Source organism: Pleurodeles waltl, chromosome 6, assembly GCF_031143425.1.
Source record: "Pleurodeles waltl isolate 20211129_DDA chromosome 6, aPleWal1.hap1.20221129, whole genome shotgun sequence".
Lineage (NCBI taxonomy): Eukaryota > Metazoa > Chordata > Amphibia > Caudata > Salamandridae > Pleurodeles > Pleurodeles waltl.
The window spans coordinates 459,115,933-459,143,183 of NC_090445.1; the positions used below are offsets into that span (position 1 = coordinate 459,115,933).

The 27,251-nt window shown below is 42.0% G+C and overlaps 2 protein-coding genes across 6 annotated transcripts in view; one reads left to right on the forward strand and one right to left on the reverse strand.

Annotated features, from left to right (window-relative positions):
* The first annotated feature begins 599 nt into the window (after positions 1 to 599).
* LOC138301620 (olfactory receptor class A-like protein 1) lies at positions 600 to 1,280 on the forward strand. The gene has a single exon (XM_069242133.1). The coding sequence runs from the start codon at positions 600 to 602 to the stop codon at positions 1,278 to 1,280; it is 681 nt and encodes a 226-aa protein (XP_069098234.1).
* Positions 1,281 to 3,429: 2,149 nt separating this feature from the next.
* Positions 3,430 to 27,251, reverse strand: part of LOC138299897 (polymeric immunoglobulin receptor-like) — a 232,668-nt gene continuing 208,846 nt past the window's right edge. For 4 of the 5 annotated variants that reach the window (XM_069238599.1, XM_069238598.1, XM_069238595.1 and 1 more), the window contains 2 exons: positions 25,430 to 25,452; positions 3,430 to 6,892 (listed from right to left, as the gene is read on the reverse strand). In XM_069238599.1, coding sequence (XP_069094700.1) covers positions 6,830 to 6,892; positions 25,430 to 25,452 — 86 coding nt within the window. In that variant the 3' untranslated portion in view covers positions 3,430 to 6,829. The remainder of the gene's footprint in view (positions 6,893 to 25,429; positions 25,453 to 27,251) is intronic. The other variant, XM_069238600.1, reaches the window with a different exon arrangement.

Genomic DNA, 27,251 nt, shown 5'->3' on the forward strand with positions numbered 1-27,251 from the left:
AATCAATTTTCTTTCCAGGGCCTGATTTTTACATTTGAATGCATTCACTCTGAGGGAGATAAATAATTTGCCATTGTTTCATATGCCTGTTACCAGCTATGTGATGTGCCTTTTTTTAAAGTTGTCTCGATTAAAGGCCAGTAAGCACCTTGTCGTCTTTCCATCTTCTGCTTATTTCATGGTTGAACAAACACACACAGAAAAAGCACCAAATAAAATGGTAAAGCGTTACAGCTTTTTTATGCTCTATTTTCTCATTAATATATTCATATTTGGTGATGTTTTATGCAGGTAAAACTCCTGGAAAACCTTGTTAGATGATGGATCCATTTCAGATTATCAGAGGAATTTCTTTTTTGTTCATGACTATTGTAGGAATCTTAGGAAATTCTTTGCTTTTATCCTTTTTCTTCTGCACTGCTTATCGGGAGCATGGCCTGATGGCATCAGAGGTGATCCTTCTGAACCTGACAGCAACAAACTTGGTGATGTCGTTGACCAGAGGGCTCCCCAATTCTCTTTTCATTTTAGGACTTTCCAATGTTTTTAGTGATGTCCATTGTCAGCTTCTAGTATATGTGTCTCGAATTTCACGCGCCATGTCCATTTGCCTAACTTGCTTCCTCAGCTGTTTCCAGTGTGTAACTCTCAAGTCTACAAATGCCACGTGCATGCATGTGAAAGTGTGGATGCAGGGACATGTAACAGGCATTGTTGTTATTCTCTTTATGATGAATGCTGTGATGTGCATCTCACCCTTGATTTATACAGTCTCTGGCACTAATGTCACTAATATGGAATATGCTTTCCGCTTCAGTTACTGCATCGTAATTTTTCCAGGCAACACTTCATTTGTAAGCAATAGCTTTATCCTTTTTGCCAGAGATCTTGTGTTTGTGACTGGGATGAGCATTGCCAGCTGCTCCATACTGCACACCTTGTACAGGCATGGGAAGCAGGTGAAGGGGATTAGGAACTCAGAGAAGTCACAGTCCCTTTCTGCTGAGGCGAGAGCTTCGAAGACAGTCAGCACTCTGGTCAGTCTCTACGTTCTCTTCTTTGGTATAGATAACTCTGTTTGGTTTTATCAGAGTACTTCACCAAAAACCATCCTCACTTCCACCTCAGACATCCGCTTCTTCTTCTCCGTGAGTTACTCCTCTGTGTTTCCATTTGTAATACTTTTCTTCAATCAGAAGATACTGCAAACACTGCGTAGAGTTTCAAGCGAGCCACAACACTCCAGGGAAGACATTAGTGTGGTCACTACTGTTCAATAGCCCTGAATTAACCAGATATTTTCTATTCAGGACTGAATTGTAAACAGGATTATTTTGCAAATTTGAAAGCTATGTTGATCACAGGTTTGCCTACATGTTTAGACAATGGATCATGAGAGAGATAACTTACACCAGGAGACAGATTGATGACTACACATACCACTGCCTACGCGGTCCACAAAATGTGGAACAGGATTACTGTTCGGATTGAAACTGGTAAATTATTTACTGGTTACTCTTATATAGATTCACCCATCACACACATTCATCAAACCCTCACATTTCTTTTCATATTCTGTGATACTTTGTGCAAAATTAAGTGCAGTGTGATGTATGATTATCATGTAGTGTTGTAATACATTGATGCCCATTTATGCCTTATTCATATATAAAGAACGATTGATGTGCCCATCGCAAAGACCTCGCCTCACATCTGAAATAACATTTTGAACACATCTGGAATAAAACATTGAGCAATCTTAGGATAAAGGTATAAGGCCCAGATCACACATTACCAATAAGGTCTAAGAAATTAATAAACACTTTAAAAACAAACATAAGCTAACAAGTGGATCACGCTGAAAAAATTACATTGCCTTTTAATGTTGTCATTTATTTAAAATTGCTGTATCCAGCCAATTCGCCTGTCATCAGTTAAAGGACTTAGTTCAAGTAGTACTGCAAATCCAGTGTAAGCCTATTTCGCAGCATACTCAGTAGTTGGTTTAAGTTTATGTCGACATTTTGGCTTTGGGATATTTGTCAGTAGTATATATATGAAGTATTAGGTATTTTGAGTCAATGTTTTTGCACTTTAACTTTTCACATGCAACCAGTATGAAATTGAAAAGAAACAGAAAATCCTTCAACCTCTGAAGAAAATGCTGAAATTGGAGGTAAGTCACTGTTGGGATTTCCTATACAGTAGGAATAGTTTTATAGAGGAAATTCCACCAGTTGATGTTCCCTTCTCCAAAAGCAGGTCACTTTACATTACCACCTAACTCAAAATCAAGCCCACATTCATGTGCATCTTTCCCTATTATGTAATGGTCATAAGGACAAGAGCAAAAGCAGGTGTTAATTTAAACATAATTATATATTGACACTACTTCCTTTAGAATTAATAGCACATTTGCTACTTGTATTGTCATTTTGGTGGTTATTGCTGGTGAGGCCCTCGTTAACATCTAGTAATTTCATTTTCTTGAAAGGATCACATGTCAGGGCACAATTGAACAATGTGGCATAAAAGCACAGACCTGTGGAGTACCTCCAGTTTATAATCTCATTGTTCACACAAATGCAGAGATAGATCAATTAACGTAGATGGTCCTCCTTAGGTCGCAATAGAAAAGTCAACATTTTAAGTATGTTACCTTTTCTGTATCACCCAACTTGTGTTAATGGTATATATTACTAATATTGTGAAACTTACTAATTTACTCCTTTCTTCGTCTGAATCATACATAATGGGGTGTATCTAAGCTTTCTTTACAGCTACTACATCTCATGTGTGGAGGGGATTCTGAATTCTTTGACTGACAGCCATGGATTCCATAAGATTTGTGTTCAGGTTGAGAGTCTTCACTTTCAGTTTTAACAGGACAACTCAGAGATCACTCTTGCAATTGACATTGTCTGTAAAATATCTAATAAATGCAATTGGACTAAAAAAAAACACCTTCTAAGTATCGCCATATTCAATCAATTCTTTAGAAACATCACTTGACTTACAGAATTACTTCTATCTGCCACTGGACTCAGAAAATATCTCCTGTGCATTTGTGTGCTAACATAATTATATCCGCTTATCAGTGAAGAATAAAAAGACTTCTGCTAATCAATGGACTCCCATAATGACATTCATGTAATATTACGATTAAAATTAGCATCTTATTCTTCATGGACACACAAAAGTACCTTCAGGAAACACTGAACTCTCTCTAGAAATTACATCTGTGCTTCATTGGACTTAGAAAAATGATGATGTACATCACTGCAGTCTCAGAATGAATACAATGTTTCTATTGGACACTCGATGTTAGGTTTGCATATCACTTGGCTCACAAAATTACTTCACCACAACCACGATTTCTCAAATCTATTTACTGGTATTTGGGTAATAAAAGGTACTGACACAGCGTAGTGATGCTTCATTTATTGGTTTATTGATAATAGGTTGTAATTTGTGCAAATCTTTGATTCAAGTATTATCTTGTGTTAACAAGGCTTCAAAGAGATTCGAAAAGGAAAGAAAGTTAATTTAATCTTTGGTTAAAGACCATCTTGGAGTTTACGATGAAACTGTTTGGTATAGACCTACATGGGGGTTGTTGAGGTCCAGAAGGTTTACCATGTTGTAACGTACCATAATATTTAGATTGTTTTACAGTGGCAAGAGGAATAGAAATACTACACAATATAAAAAAACTTCAAAAAAACTCAAGACCTCTAAATAGGTAAATTATGTATGTTTCCTCAATTTCTATAGCATTACAGAGGGTGAGTACTTGGTTCAGACAATATAGAACTATTGGCAGGCAGGTTTGAAATCAGATACATACAGTGAATTTAGAGATGCCTCAGAAGTCTTTCAAAACGTCACACCTGCTTAGCATGTGGCGAGTCACTCATTTTTAAAACTGTATTGATTGAAACCACCTCTACAGCTGCAATTTGTGCTGTGATTTTTGATTCTGCGAAGTTAATGTCCAACTGGTATTGCTAGTTTCCCATCGTTCACCATTGTTTAGCATTAGAGTCAAGTGAAATGTCAAGATATAGAACTATATCTCATTGTTTTAAGCATTACTTTGGACAAGGGATCATGTGCTGTCTGGGGTACATTTGTTTTTATGATTCTTTAACACGTTCATTTTACTTAGAGGTGTTCTTACATATGCAAATGCCCTGACTGCTGGGCTCTCGTGGTGAGTGGGTGGCCATCACTTTTAAAGCGTGTTATCTTTACTACAACTGACTGTTCATTTACAACCCTTGTTTTCTAACTCCATAGGGGAAACAACAAATGCCAGCAATAGCACAATCTACGCATACATTTCTGCAGAACGATCAGGACTGGACCGGCCAAGCACCCAGACATGAGTTTCCGATCTAGTTTTCTGAATGACCAATACATTCACAATTCTGTGTCTTAAGCATCTATTCATTGTGGATATACTGAAACCCCGACAAGATTTTATTCTTCAGTGTTTGTTGAGCACATGTCTCAATTGATTCATTTACAAACATGCTGTTTAATAAGTAATAGGATTCGTCTTGTATAGGATTGATTAATGTTCTAAAGTGCAATATTAAGTGATGTTACCTAACCACCCAGGTTGGGTTTTTTGCCCTGAAACTGAGGACCTACTATTAGGGAAAGGGGCAACTATCCCAATACCAATGCTTCTATAATTCTTGTCCCTGCGTTTAGAACATGTTGGCTGAGAGAAAGTAAAATTTAGAAAACTTCTTCAGGGGCTTTACCTACATCAAGTGGGCATAACAATTTGGTTTTTTTTGCCCGTCAAATGTAATTCATAAGCAATGTTAGTTCGCAGAAAGTTTGGTACGAATATTATTAAGGACTTGGAACGGAGGTATGAGGCCTTTTCTTAACGTTATTTATTCATTGAGTGCAGCCTGGCAGCAACGTGTTAAATCAATGACAGTCCTCTTAAACCTGTAGAAATATCTGTGACACAGAAGGAAATATTTGAAAGACAAATTTTCACTGTACATTTAAACCAAATATACTTGCGTGAGTCGATCTTAGAAGTATGCTAGGTTAAGCCGACCCTGTTGGAACATGAACATGTAAACAGAGTGGCCTGGTTTGGCTGTAGGGGGATCGCGGTATTCATGGATAGGCTGGTGTCTCTGCGAGGCCTGTTGTGCTAGCACAGACACACTCTAAAGGCCAACCTGCCACTGTGAACATTGAAGGTTTTATGCATGCTTCTGTAATTGGTGCTTAGCTCAATAAACTATCTTATCAGAAAGTAAATCAGGTATCTTTTTTAGAGTAGCAGCTCCACATATGTTGCCCCATAAAGTGCTTTTTTGGCTGTTTCTTAGAAGACCGCTTCAAAGAATGGATTTAGACTCCAGATCAGGACTGGGCTTATCCTTGTGCTTAATGTCTCCCATTAGTTCTAGTAAAAAGGCTGTCATCTGATTTGGTCTATTTTACAGGCTTACAGAGTTGTATTACTATCCCGACTTAGCATTTTTGCTTTGTTGCTCCCACTGTATTATCATTTAGCATCCATTGGTAGATCCAACCTTCTTGGTAACTTTGTTTATTTACGTGTTTTCAGCTCAGTAATGTGTTCTCTCTTGGGCCCAGATTTACAAGAATCTGGCGCATCAGTACTGATGCACCAGATTTCATGCGCACCCCCACCTAACGACACCTTGGGTGCACCATACTTACAATAAGGTGCACCATGGCACTCGTTAGGCCAATAGCGTCAAAATGCTTGATGCTATTTTGGAGCTTTGCTGCACTAGCATCAAAAATGTTAACGCTAGTGTGGCAATGTGCAAGAAGGCCCAATGACTTCAATGGGTGTGTCCTTTTAATGGCTGCTTTGAGCAGGCATTAAAAAAGGTGCCAAAAATGGCGCAATGAAATCTTGTAGATTTCATTGCGCCATTTTGAAGGGCTTCCTAATGCCAGAATGCCCCCCCTGCATACATTATGACTGGCGTAGGCATAATGTGGTGCAAGGAGTCACAAAGTGGTGCAATACATGCATTGCGCCACTTTGTAAATATGGTGTGGCGATTTTTGCCTCGCTGAGCCACATTAGTGTAAACAAATTGATGCTAATGTGGCACAGGGAGGCACTAAGGCCTTGTAAATCTGGCCCTTGGTCTCTGGGTTTCTAAGTTAGACACATCCTTGCCACCATAGGATGACGGAATTAAACTTACTCCTGAGTAAAGGAATGTTCAGATAATGTTCTGCAAAGATACCTTTCAACCTTTGTTTATAAACTCTGCTGCTTCCAGTATTGCAGGACATTGCTACGCGAACATCTGAATTTGTAAGGGACCTACAAGTGAGGAGCCATAGGATCAATTCTGAAGGTTATCAACGGTTCCTGGCACTTTTTGCTAGCCCTGCAGTAATATGTGCCAACCTTGGTAACCTGGAATCACTTGAGGTGTGCTTCAAACTTCAATTTTCCATTATATAAATTGCTGTTTTGAATTTGCGATGTGTCTAAAAATATATATATCTATATATCTTCACTTCAATTCACCACCGGGAGTCTACAGAAAATTGATTTTTATGTTAAGTTTAACATAAGCACTTACACTCACTAACTGTCTACGTGTCCCACGTTCTAGCTGATTGAAAAAAATGGAGTGTTGATTGTGAAAACATGATTCGGAGACAAGCGTGTAGTCAAGAGCCGGAAAGGGTTTATGTTCTGAAAAAACACTCTGCTGAAGTGAAAAATCATCGTATGAGCCTCAGAGATATTGTTCATCTTCTGCAGAAGACAGACCGGTCCAGTGTCTCCAAATAAGTGCTAGGGATTTGTCTTCTCCGAATCTATCAGACAGGTCATGTAGGCAATGTCTTCCCTGGAGCCCTGAGGCAAACGTGAAAGAACGTGTTAGAAATATTAGAATTATGCAGTTCAAATCTCTAAACATTGGGAAAAGACTGTATATTAGCAGCATTTCTTTTGGACAACAAAACAACTAGTAGTCCTGGCAGTATAAAACAACCGGAACTGAAAGTCACATTAGAGACATCAGAACTTATTTCACTGGTTTAATGTATTGGTTGTGACTGGCATACTTTGAAATGACTGGCATACTTTCAAAATAGCAGAAGAACTTCCGAAACTAAGTCAGAATACACTGATTCTGACAAAAATGTTTTTGTCATGCACTGGGATTTTCATTGTATCTACGAGAAAGTAAATTATTCGTTTGAAAAAGGGTTATTTTACCAGCTTAACAAGACGCAATCGAGCTAAGTTACAAGAAGGTTCACAGAGAAAGCTCGGCTTAACCCGGGTAGCTATAGCTAATAGATTCAAGCAGTATTAAACAACGTGAAAGTAAAGAAAATAGCACACGTACATTTTCAAACAAATTAGAAATATTCAGGATATTTGAATAAACATAATGACAGAATTGTTTAAATAGACTGTGACAACGTGATGTATGCAATTTTTTCATCTTAAGGCAAAAAGAGATAAGAACTGGCAAAGCATCAATCAAAGTCCACCTGGCAATTTCACGCACACCATGATAAGGCGAGGTTGGCTCTTGGGATTGCAAATATCATTAGTTTTACCTTGGGATTTAAGGCCTGATTTAGAGTTTTACAAATGGAGTACAGTCCTTAGGGTATTGGAGAACATTACATCTGCCACCCTGATGGACTACCATCACCAAATTTAGAAATTACTTCTGGCCCAGTGGTGACCTATGTACCTTGATGGAAACCACTGTCATGGTGCTTTCTGTAAAATGGTACAGAATGTTTGGGGGCTGGCTGGCACCATTTCTTATATCTAGTGAAAAATAGTAACTAATGACCCTCATACCCAGGATGTTTTCTTCATGGATGTGAAGGTCATTAATTGTTGTATTCTATTTTTCACTGCCAGGTTTTACATGGTGGTGAGTAACAGAAAAGAAGAACAGCACACCGTCTGCATAGAATGGGGGAAGAGGATATAATGCTCCATGTCTGGGAGGCCCTACTCTGTTGCATCATAGGACAAAGCTTTCTGCAGGATGAATCAAAGGGGGGGGGGGTCGGTTGGTGGTACCCCTGACCTTAAATAGGGCTGTGGGCCATTAGTTTAGCAGACGGGGTACTCTATCATGTTTGAGATGGAGTACCCTGCCTGACAAACTCAAATTTGGACTCTTGCTATCCTAATTTACAGTTTGGCAGACAGATCACCCTGTCCACCAAACTGAAGGTCTTCCCTCTCTATTTAGAGTGAGGCGGACCATCGTATTTCAGCTAGAGGCTCCCCCCACAGACTTGTGTCGTCAGTGTAAATGCATCTAGGGCTGTATGACTGGCTTTTCCGGTGCAGGCCCAAGCACTTGTTTTATGTGGCTACAGAGTGTAAAGTGAATTATTCTAATCCACTGTTTATCAGAGATAGTGGTTTATTTTTAGGCAGCACAGCACCTAAGCAGAAAAAGGTGCACCTTACAATTTCCTACCTGTACTATTTGAAAATACAGGACTAACTCAGAGAAATATCAGGTTAAATTAATTCAATCAATGCCTTGCAGGTGCATAAAACAAGTGCTCAACTCTGTGAGGCTCCAGAAAACCCCATCATGAATCTGCCCCAAACATTTTACCCTGTTTAGAGTGAAAGGTCTGGCACACTTTTTTCCTTATTATTCTTGTAATGTTTTTATTGGATAGAAAATTGGATGGACAGGGAAAGTTTGGCCATCCCAAAGAGAAAAAAGGAAAGAGTCCCTCTCCCCACACTCTTGGAGGAAACGTCCATGGTGTCAAGGTCATTTCTCAAGAAGCAAATGCATCACTAGTTTGTTTATGTGAGTTCTCAACATTAAAGCAGAGAAAAACTGGAAGGACCTGCAATAGATTGATCTACCCAGGTTGGGCATCCATTGTTAAATATATTTCCTGTGATTTTCTGGGTGATGAACCACCTGAACAGTTTGGGATGCTCGTCTAACATTTGCATCAGGCACTTGAACATGCTCTGGCCAGTCTAAACCCAGAAATGAGCAGCAAATAGGCATTGTTTCAACTTCTTCAAGGACCACACAATTGCAAAGGCCTCCCTCCTAATGGCACACCCTCTCTATTGCCAGAATGTCAGCTTCTCACTGATGAATGATATACATTGGTTCAGTCCTTTATCATTTTTCTTTGAGAGTACTGCTGCAATGCCATATTCTGAAGTATCTGTTTGTCCCACACACTATTGGCTAAGTCAGATAGTTTAGGCAATTGGTATATTTTTTTTGTTTTCACACAAAATATTGTCCAAGTTTAGATTTTCAAAACTTCCTTGCAAAAGAGCAGGCTCTATGCTAAATTACCAACTAGAGACAGAAAACCCGGTGGATTGTAGCCCATGAACCATCTAAACGTTACATGAGGAGGGTGCATTCTGGGTAATACCAGTCCTGTGAGACTCACAGGAATATTTGGTGTTAGTAAGTTTTGATTTTCTTTTCACCATAAATAGACACACTCAATAATCCACACTGAAAATATGTTTTGTAATTCCATTTAAATCACCATCCTATCCTAGTGCATATAATGTGTACAGTTGTAAGCATAAAAAGCAGTAGAAATAAAAACAGTTAATGAACAATATATTAACCCTTTTGGTGTGAATGTTGACCAATGGCTGACACCGGCACCCACTTCCTCTGTGTGTCTATCGGCCATTGGCCGACATTGGGGAAGGCTAGAAAGGCCCCCTGGGTGCGCTGATGTCATTACATTCACAAGGTGAAAGTGAAACGAGCAATAGGGTTAGTTTCTTGTTCACTGAATCAGTGCTTGGGGCATGTCTCAGCCCCTGAGCACTGATTCTTTTGGGAGCGGTATTGTTGGAAAGGGGAGACTCTCCCCTTTCCAATGCTACCTCTGCCCAGTGGATTCCTGCTTGAGGATAACCATAGGAGAGTGATCCCCAAGCAGGGATGCACTAGCCACAAAGGGTGGAGAGAGAGGCCTCTTAGGCAAGGGTCAAGCCATAGGGGACAAACAAGTATTATGGCCTCCTCAGGAGGGCAGAGTAGGAGTCTACTTCCAATTTGCCCCTTGGGGCAGACAGTCCAGTGGATGGCAGGACTATGTTTTTGCATAAAATAATAAAATAATTAAGTGGAACAGGCCCAACCTGACATCAGGCCCCACATTCACCCCCAAAATCCCAAAAGTGCTTCTGCTCTCCTTGGAACTATAACATTCCATCCTACAGGCAAGAGAGAAGATATTTGATTATTTTGAGTGTTGTTTTTCCATGTAGGCCAGGGGAGTGGGGCTAAAGCCCAATATCTTCCTACTTTCATAGTGAATGGCTGCACTTTTTGGGTTTGGGTAGGCCACTACCAGACCCACACATTTCAGAAAACTAGACATTGAGTTGAGTCCAGTCTTTGGTTTGTCTTGTGTGGATCCACTGATGTTGTCTTACCCACATTTATTTGCATACCTTAAACAATATGCCTAAAATCACTCATTTTCCTTGTGTTTCTGTGATGTAAACTTCTAGAATACATGGGAATCCACAAAATCCCTACTGCCCAGCATTCCCCCACTTGTCCTGTATAGGTGGATCTCATATTCATAACAGAAAGAAACCCAAAACATAATTTGGAAACATAAACATTTCCTGTCAAAAACCTAACTGGATTTCATAATGTGGAATCCGCATTAAGTGGGGCTTAGCTAAGTCCCCACCTTGGGAAATCTATCAAACCCACACATTTCTGAAGAGTAGACAAACAGAGAAGTCGAGGGTGGTGTGACTCAAATGGATCCCATGAAGTTGTCTTACCCACAATGCCCTGCAAACCTCCAACTTTGCTTAAAATCACAAATTTCCTTTACATTCCTGTGATGGAAACTTCCAGGGTCAGGAGGAATCCACAAAAAACCTACCACATAGAGTTTCTCTACTAATACCTATTAAATGCTGAGCCACCTGTGTGGCTGGGCAGATGCCGGTGACAGGAATGGATCAAACAGAGGTCAATGGGAGTCCCTTGCAAAAATCAACAAACCCTGGGTACCTTCAGAAATTTCAGAATGTTGGTAAAAACAAGACACAAATTTGAGGTAGATACCTTTTGTGGGAAAAATGTTATGGAAGCCTAAGTACAGACTACCCCCCAAAAAAAAAAAAGGGCTCAACACTTGGTGAAAAGGGCCTAGTTGTTAAGGAGTTAAAAATAATTGCAACCATGAAATAGTATTTCAGAATCTTCCCTTATGGAAACAAAGGAACCAGTCTCCATTCTTCAAGCCATCCCTTCCTTCTTGCATCTACCAGTTTTAGCACCGAGAGGGAATGTAGATGTACAAACAACAATAAATGCAATATATGCTCATGAATGAGAAATATTGATTAAATATCTGAATATGTGAAACACACGGAATGCAGTTGGGGTACATAAACATGAAATGCAAAGATTATGTCAGGCTGTTACAGTGCACATTGCTTCAGTGCAGGATGTCAAAGGACTGGTCCAGCTGTTAATCAAACATACTTTTTGATCATACAACTGTTTGACTAGCTGTTGATTTACCACTAGATTCTTGAAGATATTCCTACTAAACTGATACATTTTTGATCCTAGACAATACATATAACCTACTTTATCCTGTATGGGCACCTCAAGATTTTTTCCATCCCATCTCTCACAACACTCGGTTAAACAGGGAACCCAAATGTAATCTTAAAGGAGATGCAGTCCCCTCCTGTTGCAGAACCTGTTTGAAGGTTACACAGTAGTCATGGCAACAGAAAATCCTGTTTATGTCTAAGATGACCATCTCCCTTCAAGCCATTCTGTGATTTCATGTGATAAGCTACTACATTCTGGGAGTTGTAGTATTGTTTTGCTTCTGTGGTGGCTCCTATTTGGTTTTATTGGGAATCAGGAGATAGCTTAGCCTTCTGGCTTGCAGGCCTATGCCCCCGTCACCTAGTAACTTTTAACCTACTTAGCCTGCTCTGTTTTAGTGCATTTATTCAATTATTTCTTCCGAAATGGCTGCTATGTTTATAGTTAGGACGATGTTTTGATTTCACATTATCAGTGCCACTTTGTGAAGGCGTCACTATCAGCGTCAAAGACAAATGAGACACGTAGATATTCACATGTACTTTCCCACTTTCGTGTGACAGTAACATGATGTACTTTTTCAGGAAATTGTTTACATAATTGCTGCGCCAAGCATGCCTTCTTATCTATTGTTTGGAAACATTGCTGTATCAGGGGTCCTACAAGATCTGTATAAATAAATCTATCACAGACAAGATTATCAGAGGGATTGCAACCAAGATGCCATCAACGCTATCTATGCTACACGTCGCTTCAATGCAGACCCAGCCGTTGTGTCCCCACAGTCTGATCTAGAGACCTCATTCCAAGGTAACAAGGGTTGGGAGGCTATTCTCATGTACATGGTACTTCTCTAGGTTAGGGATTAGGTTCATCATGCTAGGGTATTAGAGTGCATTTCACATCTATTTCACATATCATGTTATTGCAAGATGGTGGGGGTCTTTGAATTCATGACTCTCGTTTTTACAATTCTGTTTCTTGCATTGTTCATTACCCTAATCATTGCAGCCCATATAATATACAGTAGATTGCAGTATTGGTAATAAAGCCTATTGACAACTTTACTGTGTCTCCTTCATTGTCTGTGCGTGAATGTGACTTGTTGCTCATGTGAGATATGCGTAATCTCAGTTAAACAGGACTCCCGTAAGATGTTGCACTCTTGAATCCATGCATAAAGTCTGCCACAAATCACCTTTTACTATTTGGGTTTAAGGTGAGGTACTGCTTGTGAGCCCATAGGGTTGGGCCGACAGTTGCGACTTGTTGTAAGATTGGCTTAGACCAAGAGCCCAACTATGACACTCCCACTTATAGAATTATATTAAAGCACAAGAAAACAATGATTTATAGGTAAAACAGTCAGGACTGGAGACAGTTTCCATAATGGCCTGGAGTCAACTAGTCACAGTTTTATTCAAGAGATTACCCTGCCATGGAATCATATATTTACATGTTGAATTTCACCACAACTGCACCACAAGCCTAATTATTATTAATATGTAGAAAGTGTGCAAGTTTGTAACCCTATTTGAAGTAACCTCACTGGGAACCCTATGCGAGAACAGAAACCCAGCAGGGCGCTGGGCAGCACAGGTGCGGTCACTTAACTCATAGGCATGTAACAGGTTGCATGCTCTACCATCATTAGGATGAACCATTCTCTGAAGCAATCATAGGTCCGAAAGTGCTTGACTATTCACTTGTTACTGTGTTGGAAATAGCCCTTTCTGCAGTCATCCCTAGACATATTGCTCTCTTTCTTCTCTTTGTGCTGCATTTGTTTTCGTTGGCCTTAGGCATCCAGGCACTTTGCCACTACTAAACAGTGTTAAAGTGCATGTGCTCTCCCCTTAAAATATGGTGGATATTGCATATACCCAATTGGCATATTTAATGTACTTATAAGTAGCTAGTACAGTGCACTACCTGTGCCCTGGGCTTGTAAATTAAATGTTACTAGTGGGCCTGCAGAACTGATTGCTCCACCCACCTATGTATCCTTTTAAACGTATCTCAGGCCTGCCAATTGCAAAGCCTGTGAGTGCAGTTTCAAACTCCCATGTCAAGCTGGCAACGTCACCCTTTAACAGGCCCAAACCTTCCTTTCTAATACATATATAACACTCCTAAGGTAGGTCTTAGACAGCCCCAAGGGCAGTCTGCAGTCTATTTAAAAATTGAACATACACATTTCAAGTAGTGAAAGACTCTCAAAGTAGTTTTTACTACTGCAAGGCCTATCTTTCCCTTAAGATAACATTGGGATTACCTGATTACCGTATTACATCCTATAAGTAAAATTCACAATCTGGAAGAGATACGTTTTTCAAGTTTGGCGACTCGAGTATGACAATTCAAAATCACAATTTATGGGGACGTTGGATTTTTAATTGTAGTTTTGAAAATGCCACTTACTTTAGCCATTTGATGCCTGCTGCCTGTCTCTGTCCACATGTCTGGGGTAGGGTGACATCCGGGCTTTTAGCATTCCTCACTAGAAAGCTACACACAATAGGAGTTTAGGTGTATCCTGATTGTGCCTTGATGGGCCATCCAGGGCAGGATGGGAGGGAGGAGCTGGACACTGCTTCACTTACACCTGAGTAGGCTGTGTCAAATGGCTGCATTACTCCTTGTAGTGAGTATGGAGGAAGGGTAGGGTGCACTTCAAAGACATATCTTTGAAGGCTCGTCCACTCAAATGCCCAAATGGGTATAAGAACTGGATCATCACCTTCGTACACTTCTCATCCTATGATACTTTACCAGGAAAAAGGACTGCCACTCTGCTGGACTGCTGTTTGCTGGACTTCTGTTTTACTGTGCTTGCTGCCCTCTTGCCTGGGAGTGAGAAGGACTGGACCTACACCTCTCTAATCCAAAACCCAAAGTGGCTGCAAGGGATAGCCCCCTAGCCTCCTGAGCTCAAGTCTCAGGGCCATAAAAGACTTACGACTTCAAACCAATTTACTTCTGCACCTGAACTCTGCCATCTGTGAATCTGCCAAGTGGTGCCACCCCAGTTCTTGACCCTTGGGAGTGAGGCATAAGGTGCTTGCTGTAGCAGAACCAATGCATATGTGGTCAACCTGAAGCACTGCTGCTATGTATATTGAAACCGGCGCATCTCTCCTGTTGTGTGGACTACAACCAGTGCATCACTACCTTTGTGTGCGTCAGAACCTGCAGATTATTGGTGTTGCAGGTAGAGACGTGGTGCATCGCCTCCAGACCTGCCGCATCTCAGAATCACTGCATGGATAAAATTGACGCACCTCCTTTACTGCTTGGGGAAAATCCATGCATCTCCTCTGTTGCAGGGATCGACACAGGCATAATGATTCTGCTGCACCCCTCATCCTTGATGTTGATGCAACCAGAATTAAAGTACTTTTGTTCAGTGGGTCTGACTGGGTCCCTGTATCTGGCCCGTGTTCGGTTGTAGTCTGCCTGAACTTTTGACTTTGTCGCGGTCCGGCACGGCCAGATATCCTCAATTGTCACTCATTGTTTCTAAGCACTATTTTACAAATTAATGTTTAAAAATTGGCAACTCAAATTCTACTTTTTGGATTTTTGTAATTTTGGTCTTGTTTTATCTTTTAAATTAAGTTATGGTATCTTTTTGAGTGGTATCTTCTTGTGTGGTGTTTTCACTGTTTTACTGTTTGAAGTGTTGCACAAATGCTTTACACATAACCTCTCAAGTTAAACCTGACTGCTATGTGCCAAGCTACCGGATGGTGAACACAGGTTATTTAGGGTGCGTTTGTGACTTTGCCTGACTAAGACTGGGGTTCCTTCTTGATCAGAGTGCATATTTTTGTCAACAAGAAACCCAATTTTTAACAGACTGACTTGGAAAGTAATTCAAGAGTGGCTGAACTCCTTTAATTTCGCAACCACTTGATGCCTAAAGAAATGCACACCTGTGATTCTCTATTATGGGTAAAATGTTTTCCGAATTTAATGCAAATACATTTCAAACTGAACTTTAAAAGATTTCGGCACTGCATGCAGACAATTAAAAAAGTACAGATGCAATTTTCATTTATCTTCAGTTTCTTCCTTTCATTCAATTATCATTTTAAGAAACAAAATAATCAGTTCATCCCACTTATTCCCAATGGACTCTGAGAAAGATTTGTTCTTCGGATATCAATGGTCATATTCATTACTGCATTAATAAACCTGGAAAGAAGAAGATATGACAGCTAATAACAAGATATAAGAGTGCCTAATTAGTCCTATTTGAAAACTACAGACTAATGTGGTAGGGTGCTTTCATGGAAAAATATGGTGTTGAATAGGCAATTGGCATTATTATTATACAGTGTGATAGAGATAATTCATATTTCATCAACAGTCACTGTACATTTTATGTAAATAATAATTGAGAAGGAAACTAATGGTCCTTTATATTATTAATAAAAAAAATAGGATATACATGATACTAGTATGTAAGAGTGGATGATGTAAGAACAGGGTACATGACAATTGTTTACGGGAAAACCAATAAAGATCGAAAGTCCAATGTACTACACTATGGCCCTCATTATGAGGCTGGCGCTCATGAGAACACAAGCCTTGTCGTGGCGATCCTTCCACCTGGGAGCCAGTAGTAGGGACCACCATATTAAGAGTTGTGGGGCGTGGCAGATGCCAAGCCTCCACAACCCCGCCTGGCCCGCTTGTGCAGTCGCACCGCCACGGCCGGCGGTGAGCACCTCCAAAGAGGCTGCAAACCGCCAGGCTCTCCGTGGCAGTCACCCCACCACGAAAACCCTGGAAGTCACACACCCGGTGACAGGAATCTCCATTCCTGTTGCCGGCACACACATGCACACATGTCCCCACATGTACACCCATCCCCCCCACCAGTCTACACATGTACAAACACCTCCCCTCACCCTTCACGCATGCATGCATTCCCATACACACCCATTCAGCATATGCATACATGCACTCAGACACCCCCACTCACTCACAGATATGCACTCAGACACCCCCATTCACTCGCATTCATCCACACAGACACCCCATACATGCGCACATACACGCACATTCACATTCATTTGCATACACCTACGCATTCACCACCCTCCTCCCCCTCCACAAACACACAGACACACACCAACATACACAGGCACCTTCCCCCACTGCCCCCTTTCAGACACCCACTTACCTTCTCCATCGAGGAGGATGTCCGGGAGGGGATGGGAACTGGCGGTCTTGCATCGCCAGCACCACCACGCCAGCAGATCTTTGCCAAGCTGTATTACGGCTTGGTATATGGTGGGTGGAGTCCTGCTGCCATGACGGTGCTGGCAATGTACCCATCTCTGCACCGCTGACTGCCAGCACAACTGCTGGTGACTTTCTACCACAAGTATGGCGGACAGCTCAAGCAGTCATAGTATGGCGGTCTGCAGACTGCCAACACTGGCGGTCTAGGGGTTTGGCTTTGGCGGTGAGTTAAATTAACCGCTAAAGTCAAAATGAGGGCCTAAGTGTGTGTAGCCAAGTGTGGGGGTAATTAGTACTTACATGCTCTGGTGGGGTTAGAGGTTAATGTCCAAATGAAGTGAATGACAAAGTGGCCATCACAGCAAGTGGCACCATGTAGAAAAGAGCATCCGGCAGACTTAAGAATCTGCTTGTGATGGACAATTTTGTGTGGCAGTTGTAAAACGAGGATAGGTGAAGTTGTTGTCATGGTGGAAGAAGTATTGGAAAGGTAAAAATCTACTACCCACCTATTAAAGGTCTTGCTGATACCTAGATGTTCGCCTAAAGGAATGTCATGGGGCAAATGAAATAAGAAGTCCCTGCAGCACTAGGGCACTATCAGCCTCACTGTTGCCTTAGGCTCTGGGTCTTTAGCCTCATTCTAGAGGCTCTTCTCTCCTTGGTATAGCTTGTGGGTTTCATTGGTTCTGCTGGTGTTCTTTTTTTCAGTGCTGCAGCCTGACAATTTTCAACACTGAACTAGATATTTGCTAATGGGTAAAAGGGAACGTTTAAAGGACTTTCTAGCATTTATCTGGTTGAAACTGGAAAAATGTCTTGTGATACCAAGCACACCTTTTTCAGAGGAAACTTTTATTGTACCTGCAAATATCAAATGTTTACACACTAAGCACTCAAACCTGTTGGCTTAGAGGTACTCTTATAATCGTTAAGGTATTAAATGGCAGAGGACTTCTCACAGCAACCAGTCAGGCTAAAATGATGTGCCCGGAGCCACACATGTTTACTCACAATTGTTGTTTGGGAAGAGTTATATTTTGACACTAGAGTCAGAGCTACACTTATGTTCAGAATGGAAGGCCCGCACACACTGCCACCTGGCATGCCTCATCATAGAACCCTTTCTAGCAGCGGTCGGTATGATCCAGATGCAAGCTATTACCCAAATATTGGATTGCTCAAGAGGGGTTTTGGAGTTGGGGAGCAGGATGAGGGCTGGTGAGGATCAGTCAGAATATTGAGGTAGAGGCCTAATGGCAAAGAGCTAGACTTCTTAAACACGATCAGAACAACACCCATGAAATTCAGAGCAATTCCTGTGGGACCCATTGTTCCTCTTGTGCATTGTAAACGTTGTCTATTTTTCAATACTAAGTCTACGATGTTTTAGCAGAGAGTGTGACACCACACTGAAGGCTACCCATACACACTTTTGAGAGTGGAACATGGACAGAAACATGTCTGCTCCTGTTAGTGGGTTCAATTACCCCCCAGACCCTTTTATTTTTCCCTAGGCAACCCAATAAAATGTAATTTACTGTATCCCTCAATGGCAGTGTCACAGTGCATCGATTCCATTAATGCCAGTTAAACAGAACCTAAAAGACAGGGTTGGCACTCAAAAGATGACCTTTTACACAGAAGTTTTGCCTAAAGAGATACCTGGTAATTGGAAAATTTAATTGAATGGGGCATCCCTCTACTAGCCTGGTGGTAAGAATGTGTGAGAAAAATGTATCTTAGTAGGTCATGAAGGCTGTCATATTATCTTTGTCAGAAATTAGGTTTCTGGTTGGCCAGGGTATGCACCTAAGCCAGGCAGAACCCACCCACTCTAGTCAGGGCAAGGGAGTTACACGTCCAAGATAACCCCTGTTCACCCACTTGGTAGCTTGGTACGAGCAGTCAGGCCAAACCTGGAGGCAATGTGTAAAGCGTTTGCACAACACATGCAACACACGTGATGCAAGATGTACACTACAAAGTAAACACAACACTGAGCTATATAAAAATAAACTGTATTGCACAAAACATAATTAGACAAAACATTACATGTCAGTAATACCCTGCTACCTTAGCAGTTGTCAGAACATTACCCAAGTTACTAATACTCTGCAAGAATAAGCAGTTGTCACCTTAGAACACGTAAGTACTCAGGATTCTGCAACATAAGCAGTAGTCAGGAATCACAATAAAGAAATAATTGCACTTGTCATAAAAAATAGCATAAATGCCCATATCAGGAACATTGCAAAACATATAGCAAGTAATAAAACATATCTGTAGAGCAGGTCCAAAAAAGGAACATCGGCAAAACATATATGGTACCTCATGAAACAAACTGGTTAGCATATAAACCCATAAAGCCCTTATTCAGAACTTTTGAATTGTGTATGTCCAAGGAAAGTACCTGTTTTTATGATGAAATGGCACTTCCAGTGCCAGGGAAGTCAAACAGGAGGCCCCCGGCTTTCCTATGCACAAAACGGGGGCCACGTTGATCCTGAAGAAAAGGGGGGCCTCCCCTAGGACCCGCGGTTCCTTGGACTCCCTCCCGGGCCACTATGGGCCCCCTGACAAGGGGGGGAGGGAAAAAGCAGGATGGAATCCCCACCAAAAAGGGGGGGAAGAGAGACCACACAGTAAGGGAGCCTCCGATGAGGCTTCCGCCCGCCCGTGACCTTGGGTACATGAAGGGGGGCTGGGATCCTCCGTTGAGGAATCCAGTACGGCCTCACTCTCCTCGAGGACTCTGCAGGCTTGGGGTAGAGGGGCATCCGATGAGGACCTGCCCACCCGCTCTACAAGTTGCACCCTATGCGTCCTTAGCCCTTGTTCCGGGCTGCAGCAGTGATTTTTCCTATAACGGGGGCTGGCTTGTACCCAGGGGGTGCCGTTCAGGAACACAGGGTCCCCGGGGGAACTAGCAGGAGGGCAGTGGCTCCTGCCTTTATTTTTCTGGTGCCCTAGGGGCACGAGACACAGCGTGTTCTGATGCGCTTCAATCGATATGGGTGCCCGGGACGCAACGGTGCTTTTGGCACTCCTAAGGACATGCTTCCCACAGCATGCCAGCTCAGTATCATTAGGCGCTTCCCAGGCGCTCTGGGCAAATCATTGATCCCAGGTTGCAGCGGTGAGCCTATTTCACGGCAACTGCACTACGAAGCGCAGAGGGGTGCAGAAGAGCGCTCTCAAGGTGATGCATACGCAGAGAAGAAGCACTTCTGCATCTGGAGACAAAAGGGAGGGTAGCAAAGTGCTACCAGGCCTCAACAAAGATGATGGCAGTTCCTCCTAGTGACCAGGCAGGTCACAGGTCAGCACAGCAGCAGCAGTCCAAGGAGGGTCGTGGTGAGTCCATTCAGCAGCGCCCTGTGTCCAGTTTCAAGTAGGTCTCTGGAGTCCCAAGATTGTCTAAATTATGTGGAAAATTCCCCTGTACTTATACTCAGTTTACAGTGTGTTTTTCAACAGGAGGGGAGAGGGGGCTCCAGCCAGTTACAACTGGTCCTGGGAGTGCTCCCTCTCTCCTGCAGCACAGGCTCCAAACATCAGTGGGGGGTAAACAACCCTATTGTGTGAGGCCAGGGCACAGCCTTTACAAATGTAGGTGTGCCCTGCTTCTCCCTTCTCTCAGCCCAGGAAGACTATTCAGTATGTAGAGGCACCTCTGTGACACAGTCACCCTCCCGGTGTACAGGCTGTCTGAAAAGTATGCACAAAGCCCAACTGTCACTCTGCCCAGACGTGGATTGGAGTCAAGCTGAAAAACACCAGAGTCATAAGCACAGAGAAATGCTCACTTTCTAGAAGTGGCATTTCTGTAATAGTAATAACAAATACACCTACACCAGTAAGCAGCATTTCTTACCACCATTACAACCATACCAAAAATGACTACGCTACCCCTCATAAATCAGACAATACCCCTTACACATAAGGTAGGGCATTTCCAATACAATCCTATGAGAAGGCAGCAGTCACAGCAGTGAGAAACCAAATAGGCTGTTTATCACTACCAGGAGAGGCCACATTCCTAGGCACCTATCCTACCTTCTATATACATAGCACCCTGCCCATAGGGCTAGCTAGGGTGTACCTTAGGGGTGACTTACATGTAGTAAAAGGGGAGTTCTGGGCCTGGCATGTAAATTTAGATGCCAGGTCCCTGTGGCAGACAACTGTGCACACAGGCCCTGAGCTAGCAGGCCTGAGACAGGTTTGAAATGCTACTTCAGTGGGTGGTGCAAGTAGCACTGCAGGCCCACTAGTAGCACTGCTGGCCCACTAGTAGCATTTAATTTACAGGCCCTGGGTATAGGGATACCACTTTTCAAGGGACTTACAGGTAAATTAAATATGGCAATTAGGGATAAGCTAATCATACCGAGTTCACAAGGGAGAGCACATGCACTTTAGTACTGATTAGCAGTGAAAAAGTGCTCAGAGTCATAACGTCAGCCAACAAGAGACAGAAAAATAAGGAGGAAAAAGGCAAAAAGTCTGGGGAATTACTCTGTAAAAGGGCCAGGTCCAACAATCTTCATATATTACCTTGTCAGAGTCCTAACTAGGTAGTTATAGTTAGGACCATGTTTCCATAAAAAAGGCATTCTTTTGATTTGTCTACATCTTTGACACCATTTGACAACTTATCATGAAACTTTCCCAACAAAAAGACCCAGTGATTCTTGTTGTGCATGGAAAGTTTCAGGGTGATCCGTCAAGCTGGGGCCGAAAAAAAGGGGGGGTCAAAAAAGGTGCGTTTCCCATGGCAATTCCAATAGGACCTTTAAACAAGACTACAGCCCAAACCACTGGATGGATTACACCAAATTTGGCAGAAAGCTAGCTTTCGGTACACAGATTGTGCTTTTGCTTATTTGGTGTAAATCCATTCAGAAGTTTTTGAGAAATTTAAGGAAATCCAGATTTGTAATTCAGGAAGTGTTGGCAGCCATCATGGGGCTTGCCTTGATCCGAGTCCCACAAAAAAAAGTGTTAAGAAAAGACAAGGGGCCAGGTTAGGAACACCCTGACCCCTTAGCTCTAGTGCTGGGGTATCACAGGGACCAATTAAAAGCAGCTCCTTGGTTGCTGGAGCAATGCCAGGTTATGCAGGAGGTGGGAGATGGCTGGGACCGTGGGAGGGCCTTCAGGGTCCCCCCATAGTCCCTGATAGCCCGTAAAGGGCAAAAGATGAAAAAACACAATCAGGTGGGACAGCAGGGGAGGCCTTGAGGCTCCCCCCGCAATCCCAGTTAGCCGGTAAAGGGCAAAATATATTTTTTTTTAAAACAAACAAACAAAAGCATATAGGCCAATGGTAAAGGGCACAGACCTTCACACTGAGAGCCGAGGGTTCGACTCTCGATGTATCAGTAGTCATTTCCCTCCTTTAATTTCATTTCAACTGCAAATGCTTTAAGGCTCATACTTAAAGGTGATCTTACACTTTTTAATTGCCAAACACATTTTTCTTTTCAATTTATGTAGAAATATCTCTTTCTAAGTATATCATCCATCAAAGCCTAAAAGCATCTCTCTTTCCCTCTAACTCTCTTGCTCTCTCTCCCCCTCTCTTTCAATCTCTTTCTCCCACTGACACACCCACTCAGACCCTCACACGCCAACTCACAGACCCACTCAGACACTCACGCACTCACTCACTCACACACCCACTCAGACTCTCTATTCCCACTCACAGACCCACTAACATCCTCATGCAGCCACTCACAGACCTGTGCAGACACTGATACACCCTCTAAGACACTGATGCACGCACTCTCACACCCAGACAGTCTCTCACAGCCACTCTCATCCCCAGATACACCCTCTTCCACCTATTCTCACACCCAGAGAGATTGGCTGCGGCCAACTCCTGCCACGCACAGCCAAAGATCCATGTGGAGAGCGGGGTTGGCTGGTTAGGGGGTTGGCCGCAAGGACTGGCTGCTGGACTTGTGGGCAACACCTGCTGTCCATGGGTGAAGACTCTGCTTGGTGCAAGGTTGGTGCTTATAGGGGGGTTGGCTACAGGCACTGTAACCGACTGTCGCTGCGCATGGCCGAATGCTTGCGTGTAGTATAGTAATGAAAATTACTATGCATTAAAAAAACATCAAAATTTACTGTAAAAAACAAAAGTTACAGGGACATTATAGTTAGGAAATAGATTTAAAAACACATAGAAATTGACTGAAAAAACAAAGGTTATAGGGACGTTATAGTTAGGCTCACATTTTAAACATACAAAACCATAGAAAATCCCCAGTTAGAATTATCTCAAGTAATTATAACTCATGACCTAAGGTAACTATAACATGCGCCCTTGCAATGCACCGCTAACTACCCAACAAATTATGGCACCCATGAGGATAATATCAATGTATTATTTGCAGTAACATTTTGGATGAAAAACTGTGATTTAAACTGCCATTTCGACCTGTAAAAATAAAAATATTGCTGGATCTGAACTTTTTAATATTTATAAGCCACCCCTAGGGTAGGCCCTAACATCTCAGGGACCAAGGTCATTGTATTTAAGGAGTAGGATATGTGTACTTACATTTTACATGTCATGAAAACGAAAAACTCCTAAAGTTGGTCTTCAATAATGTAAGGCAAATCCATCCTATTGACTAACACTGGGGTACCTTATTACATTTAATAAGTGTTAATGTTAGATTGGAAGCAGAGAGATAATCCTGTTTACAAACAAACAATTTGTAATGTAAAATCTTCTTTAACAGCATAGTCAGATCTTAAGTTACAATTCTGAAAATGTCACTTTTAGAAAGTTGGTAATTTTGTGTACCAATCAACTATGTCTTTCTGCCAGTTTCCTGGCTCACATGCCTGTGAATGGCTTTGCTGTTAGGGTGCGAGTATTACTTCTAGACAGTGACAAAAAGGGGGCTGAAATGTGGACAGGGTGGGCCATCCTGTCAGGATGGTTGGGCAGGGGCTGTACCCAGCCCTACTTACACTTCAAAGGGTTTTAACTACAGCACACACAATCAGACACCAGGCCTGCTCTGCTTTTTGGCACCCCAGACTGTTTGGAGCCTTGACAAGGGGAAGGGGAAGTACTTTCAAGACCCAGTTGTGGGGGTAGGACAGGAAGTCCTGCACACAAAGTCTGGCACCTGGTGTAAATATTGGGCCTTCAGAGCCACCCATCAGAACACTCCTGGACCTATGGAAGATTCTGAGGAAGGATTGCCCTCCTGCTTGAATTACTGCCTTGCTGTATGAAAAAGGAAGACTGGACCTGCTTACCTTTAACCCAGGCTGCCCAGAGTGAGTCAAAGGGTCAGTTGGTTGACCTCTTTTGTGAGTTACAGGGACACAACAAGCTTCAGAGGTTCCCTGCAATTGGACCTACTTGCTTGAGCCTTGCTGATGGCCTCTAAGGGAAAGAGTTCTGTCTCCCATGAGGTTACCCCACAGTTCCCAGACCCCTTTCTGGCATAAGTGGAAGCTCCTCCAAAACGTAAAGGTGAAAATTCTGAAATTTTGACTCTGCAACTGCGAATGGACCTGTTCACACAAACTGAGAAAGTCCAGTGAGAACTCCTCCTTGTGCCGAGAGCAACCGTCCACGGCAGTGAACACAAGACCTGCACTTCATACTACAGCAACAACAGCCCATAAAGACTGCTAAAGTGAAGCTCTAGTGATGCCCATATCTTTGCGCTGCAGCAACTAATTTCCTCCTCCTACCAGCCTCCTCCAACTCATGCAGAACTCTTCGCACTAGACTTGAGAAAGTAACTCTTCAGTGGGACTAACCTTGACCATCTATCAGACCGATGCTTCATTGTGGTCATCCTGAACTTGTGACTTTCCCATGGTCTAGCATAGCCATAAGTGACTGGAAGTGTCGCTTTGTACTTTTAGGTGCTATTTTGCTAAATGAATAAAAATGTAATATCCTCGGCTCAACTGATTGACGTTTTGTTGTTCTAGTAACATTTTATTTTTTTAAAACAACTCTATTTTTCTAAATTAGTTTGAGGTTTATGTTGTGTTTTGTTTTCACATTATTACTGTTTGTGTACTACATAAATACGTTACATTTTCCATCTAAGCTAAGCCAGATTGCTTTTGTACCAAGCTACCACAGGGTTAAGCCCACGTTAATTTAGTGGCTTTTATGGTTCACCCTGACAAGGACTGTGGTTGTTACTTGAGCGGGACTTCCACTCCCTCAACTAAAAACCCAATATTTTACAGTTAAGGACTAGCATTCTGTAATGTGGGAACTAGTACTGTTGTATTACTGCTTTACATGCTACAGAAAGTGGTTTGTTGATAGGCCTCTAGGGATCATGGCAAACGTGAGATGTATCTTTAAAATGTACGCCTCTGTGCTTGCAGGATTACTTTATAACTTCTTACATATAATGATGTTCCTCCTCTGCGTCTGTCAGAGGCACAAGAAACCATACAAGACTTTCTCTTCAGCTTGAATTGCTGCTGGTCACATTTCCATTGTATCTAAGACACAGGCGTGTCGAAGATAGTTCATGCAGGGCAAAACTTACCTTCTTTGGGTTCTTTGGTTCTTCTGGTCATCAGCAAGTTCAGTGAAAGGTGGAAACAAGAAAGACATTATCATTATATAGTAAAATATTCTGTCTTTTCATTCAGTACACTTCAATAATAATGCAAGTACCTTGAACAGCAATTTTGGGGTGTTAGAAGATAGAATAGACAGGGATTCCCAATAGTATTTCTGGATGTTAGACTATGGTTTGGTACAACTTTCAGTCTGGGAACAAATATCTGGAATCACCATGTCAGATATAAAAAAAAAGTGTCTCTGGGTCAATCCTTTGACAGGGATGCGCTGAGTTTTTCTGTAGTTATTTGATATTTTATAAAGTGCTAAAAATTATCTTTCAATAACTTGAGAACCCTGACAAATACAGAACGATAAAGGAAAAAAACAAACAAGGGTAAATTACCATAGTTTTTGGAAATCTATATCATGTTTTACTGAACTACTGAATCATTCTGTAAATTAAAATTGCATTCCTTTTTCAAATAAATAAGGAGGCATTAACAGTATTGCACATTATCGAGATGTTTGAAGTATCCATGTTTTACCACCTCCTTCCCAAAATACATCCTGACAGTTTAACCTCACCATTCCCTGAGCCAAAGCACAAAAAAACAAAAGCCCATGGCATGTCATTTCACTGTATAGTTGTGCCCAGACCCTTGAGCTCAGCAAGAGCAGATAATGCTTTTCACAGGGAGTGTCTAATAAGTTTTAATACCCCCAGTTTTCAGAGCTGGCCTCTAGCTACTGGAAAGCAATCAGAAAACATTAAATACGCACAAGTAAGTTCAGAACATTACATTTACAAATAGGGAAGCATAAAATTGTGACTTAAAGCAATAATGAAAGTGAGCAGAAAGATGTGAGCAAAGACAAATCATGTGCACGAGGTCAGGATGTTATTTTGCATTAGAAGTGGATATAGGAGGGCCATCAAGATGGAGAGTTTGTGAGAAAAAAGAAATATATACTTTCCATGAGCAAAAATGGAGGGCAAGAAATATGTTGGTTACAAATTCAGGTATTAGAAGATGAGGCACTTGCTAACACCAGAGATCTCAGACAGACAGCTTGAGTTCGAAAGTTTATAGAGAGTGCCTAGTACAGTATGAGGCACCACCACAGCATAATGTGCATAGAAATTGTTAAATGCAACATGGAAATCATTTATGCATAACATCTGCAAATATTGTATTGGTGCGTGAATGGGAAGAAAGTCACAACCTATCAGAGCTTCCTTAACTTGCCATTGGTGAAGCAAATTTTGATGTATGATGACTGGAGTTGTGACAGCCTTTGGCTTAATCACAGTCATTCTTTTTATTGCAGCATACACTGATATGCATTAAGGGACAGGGCAGCTAGCACATCAAACTCACTGAAGGCAAAAAACAACAAGAGGACAAAACCCCAAAATTGCCATATTAATTCCAAGGTGCTTTCTGACCTCCTGTTTTCTGACTTCATTTTTGCTGACTTTTAGGGTTCTGGGCACTTTACCACTGCTAACAAGTGCTAAAGTGCAGGTGCTTTGTACTCTAAACATGGTAACATTGGCTCCTCCACAATGGGCCTTTTTAATGTACCTTTAGGTCCCCAGTAAAGTGCACTATATGTGCCCAAGGCCTGTAAATTAAATGCTAGTAGTGGGCCTGCAGCACTGGTTCTGCCACCCACTACAGTATCCTTTCAAACATGTCTCATGCCTTCCACTGCAGAGCCTGTGTATACAGTGTTAAACTGCCATTTCTACTTTCCAGGCACAAATCTCCCTTTTTATATAACATGTATGTCACCCGTGA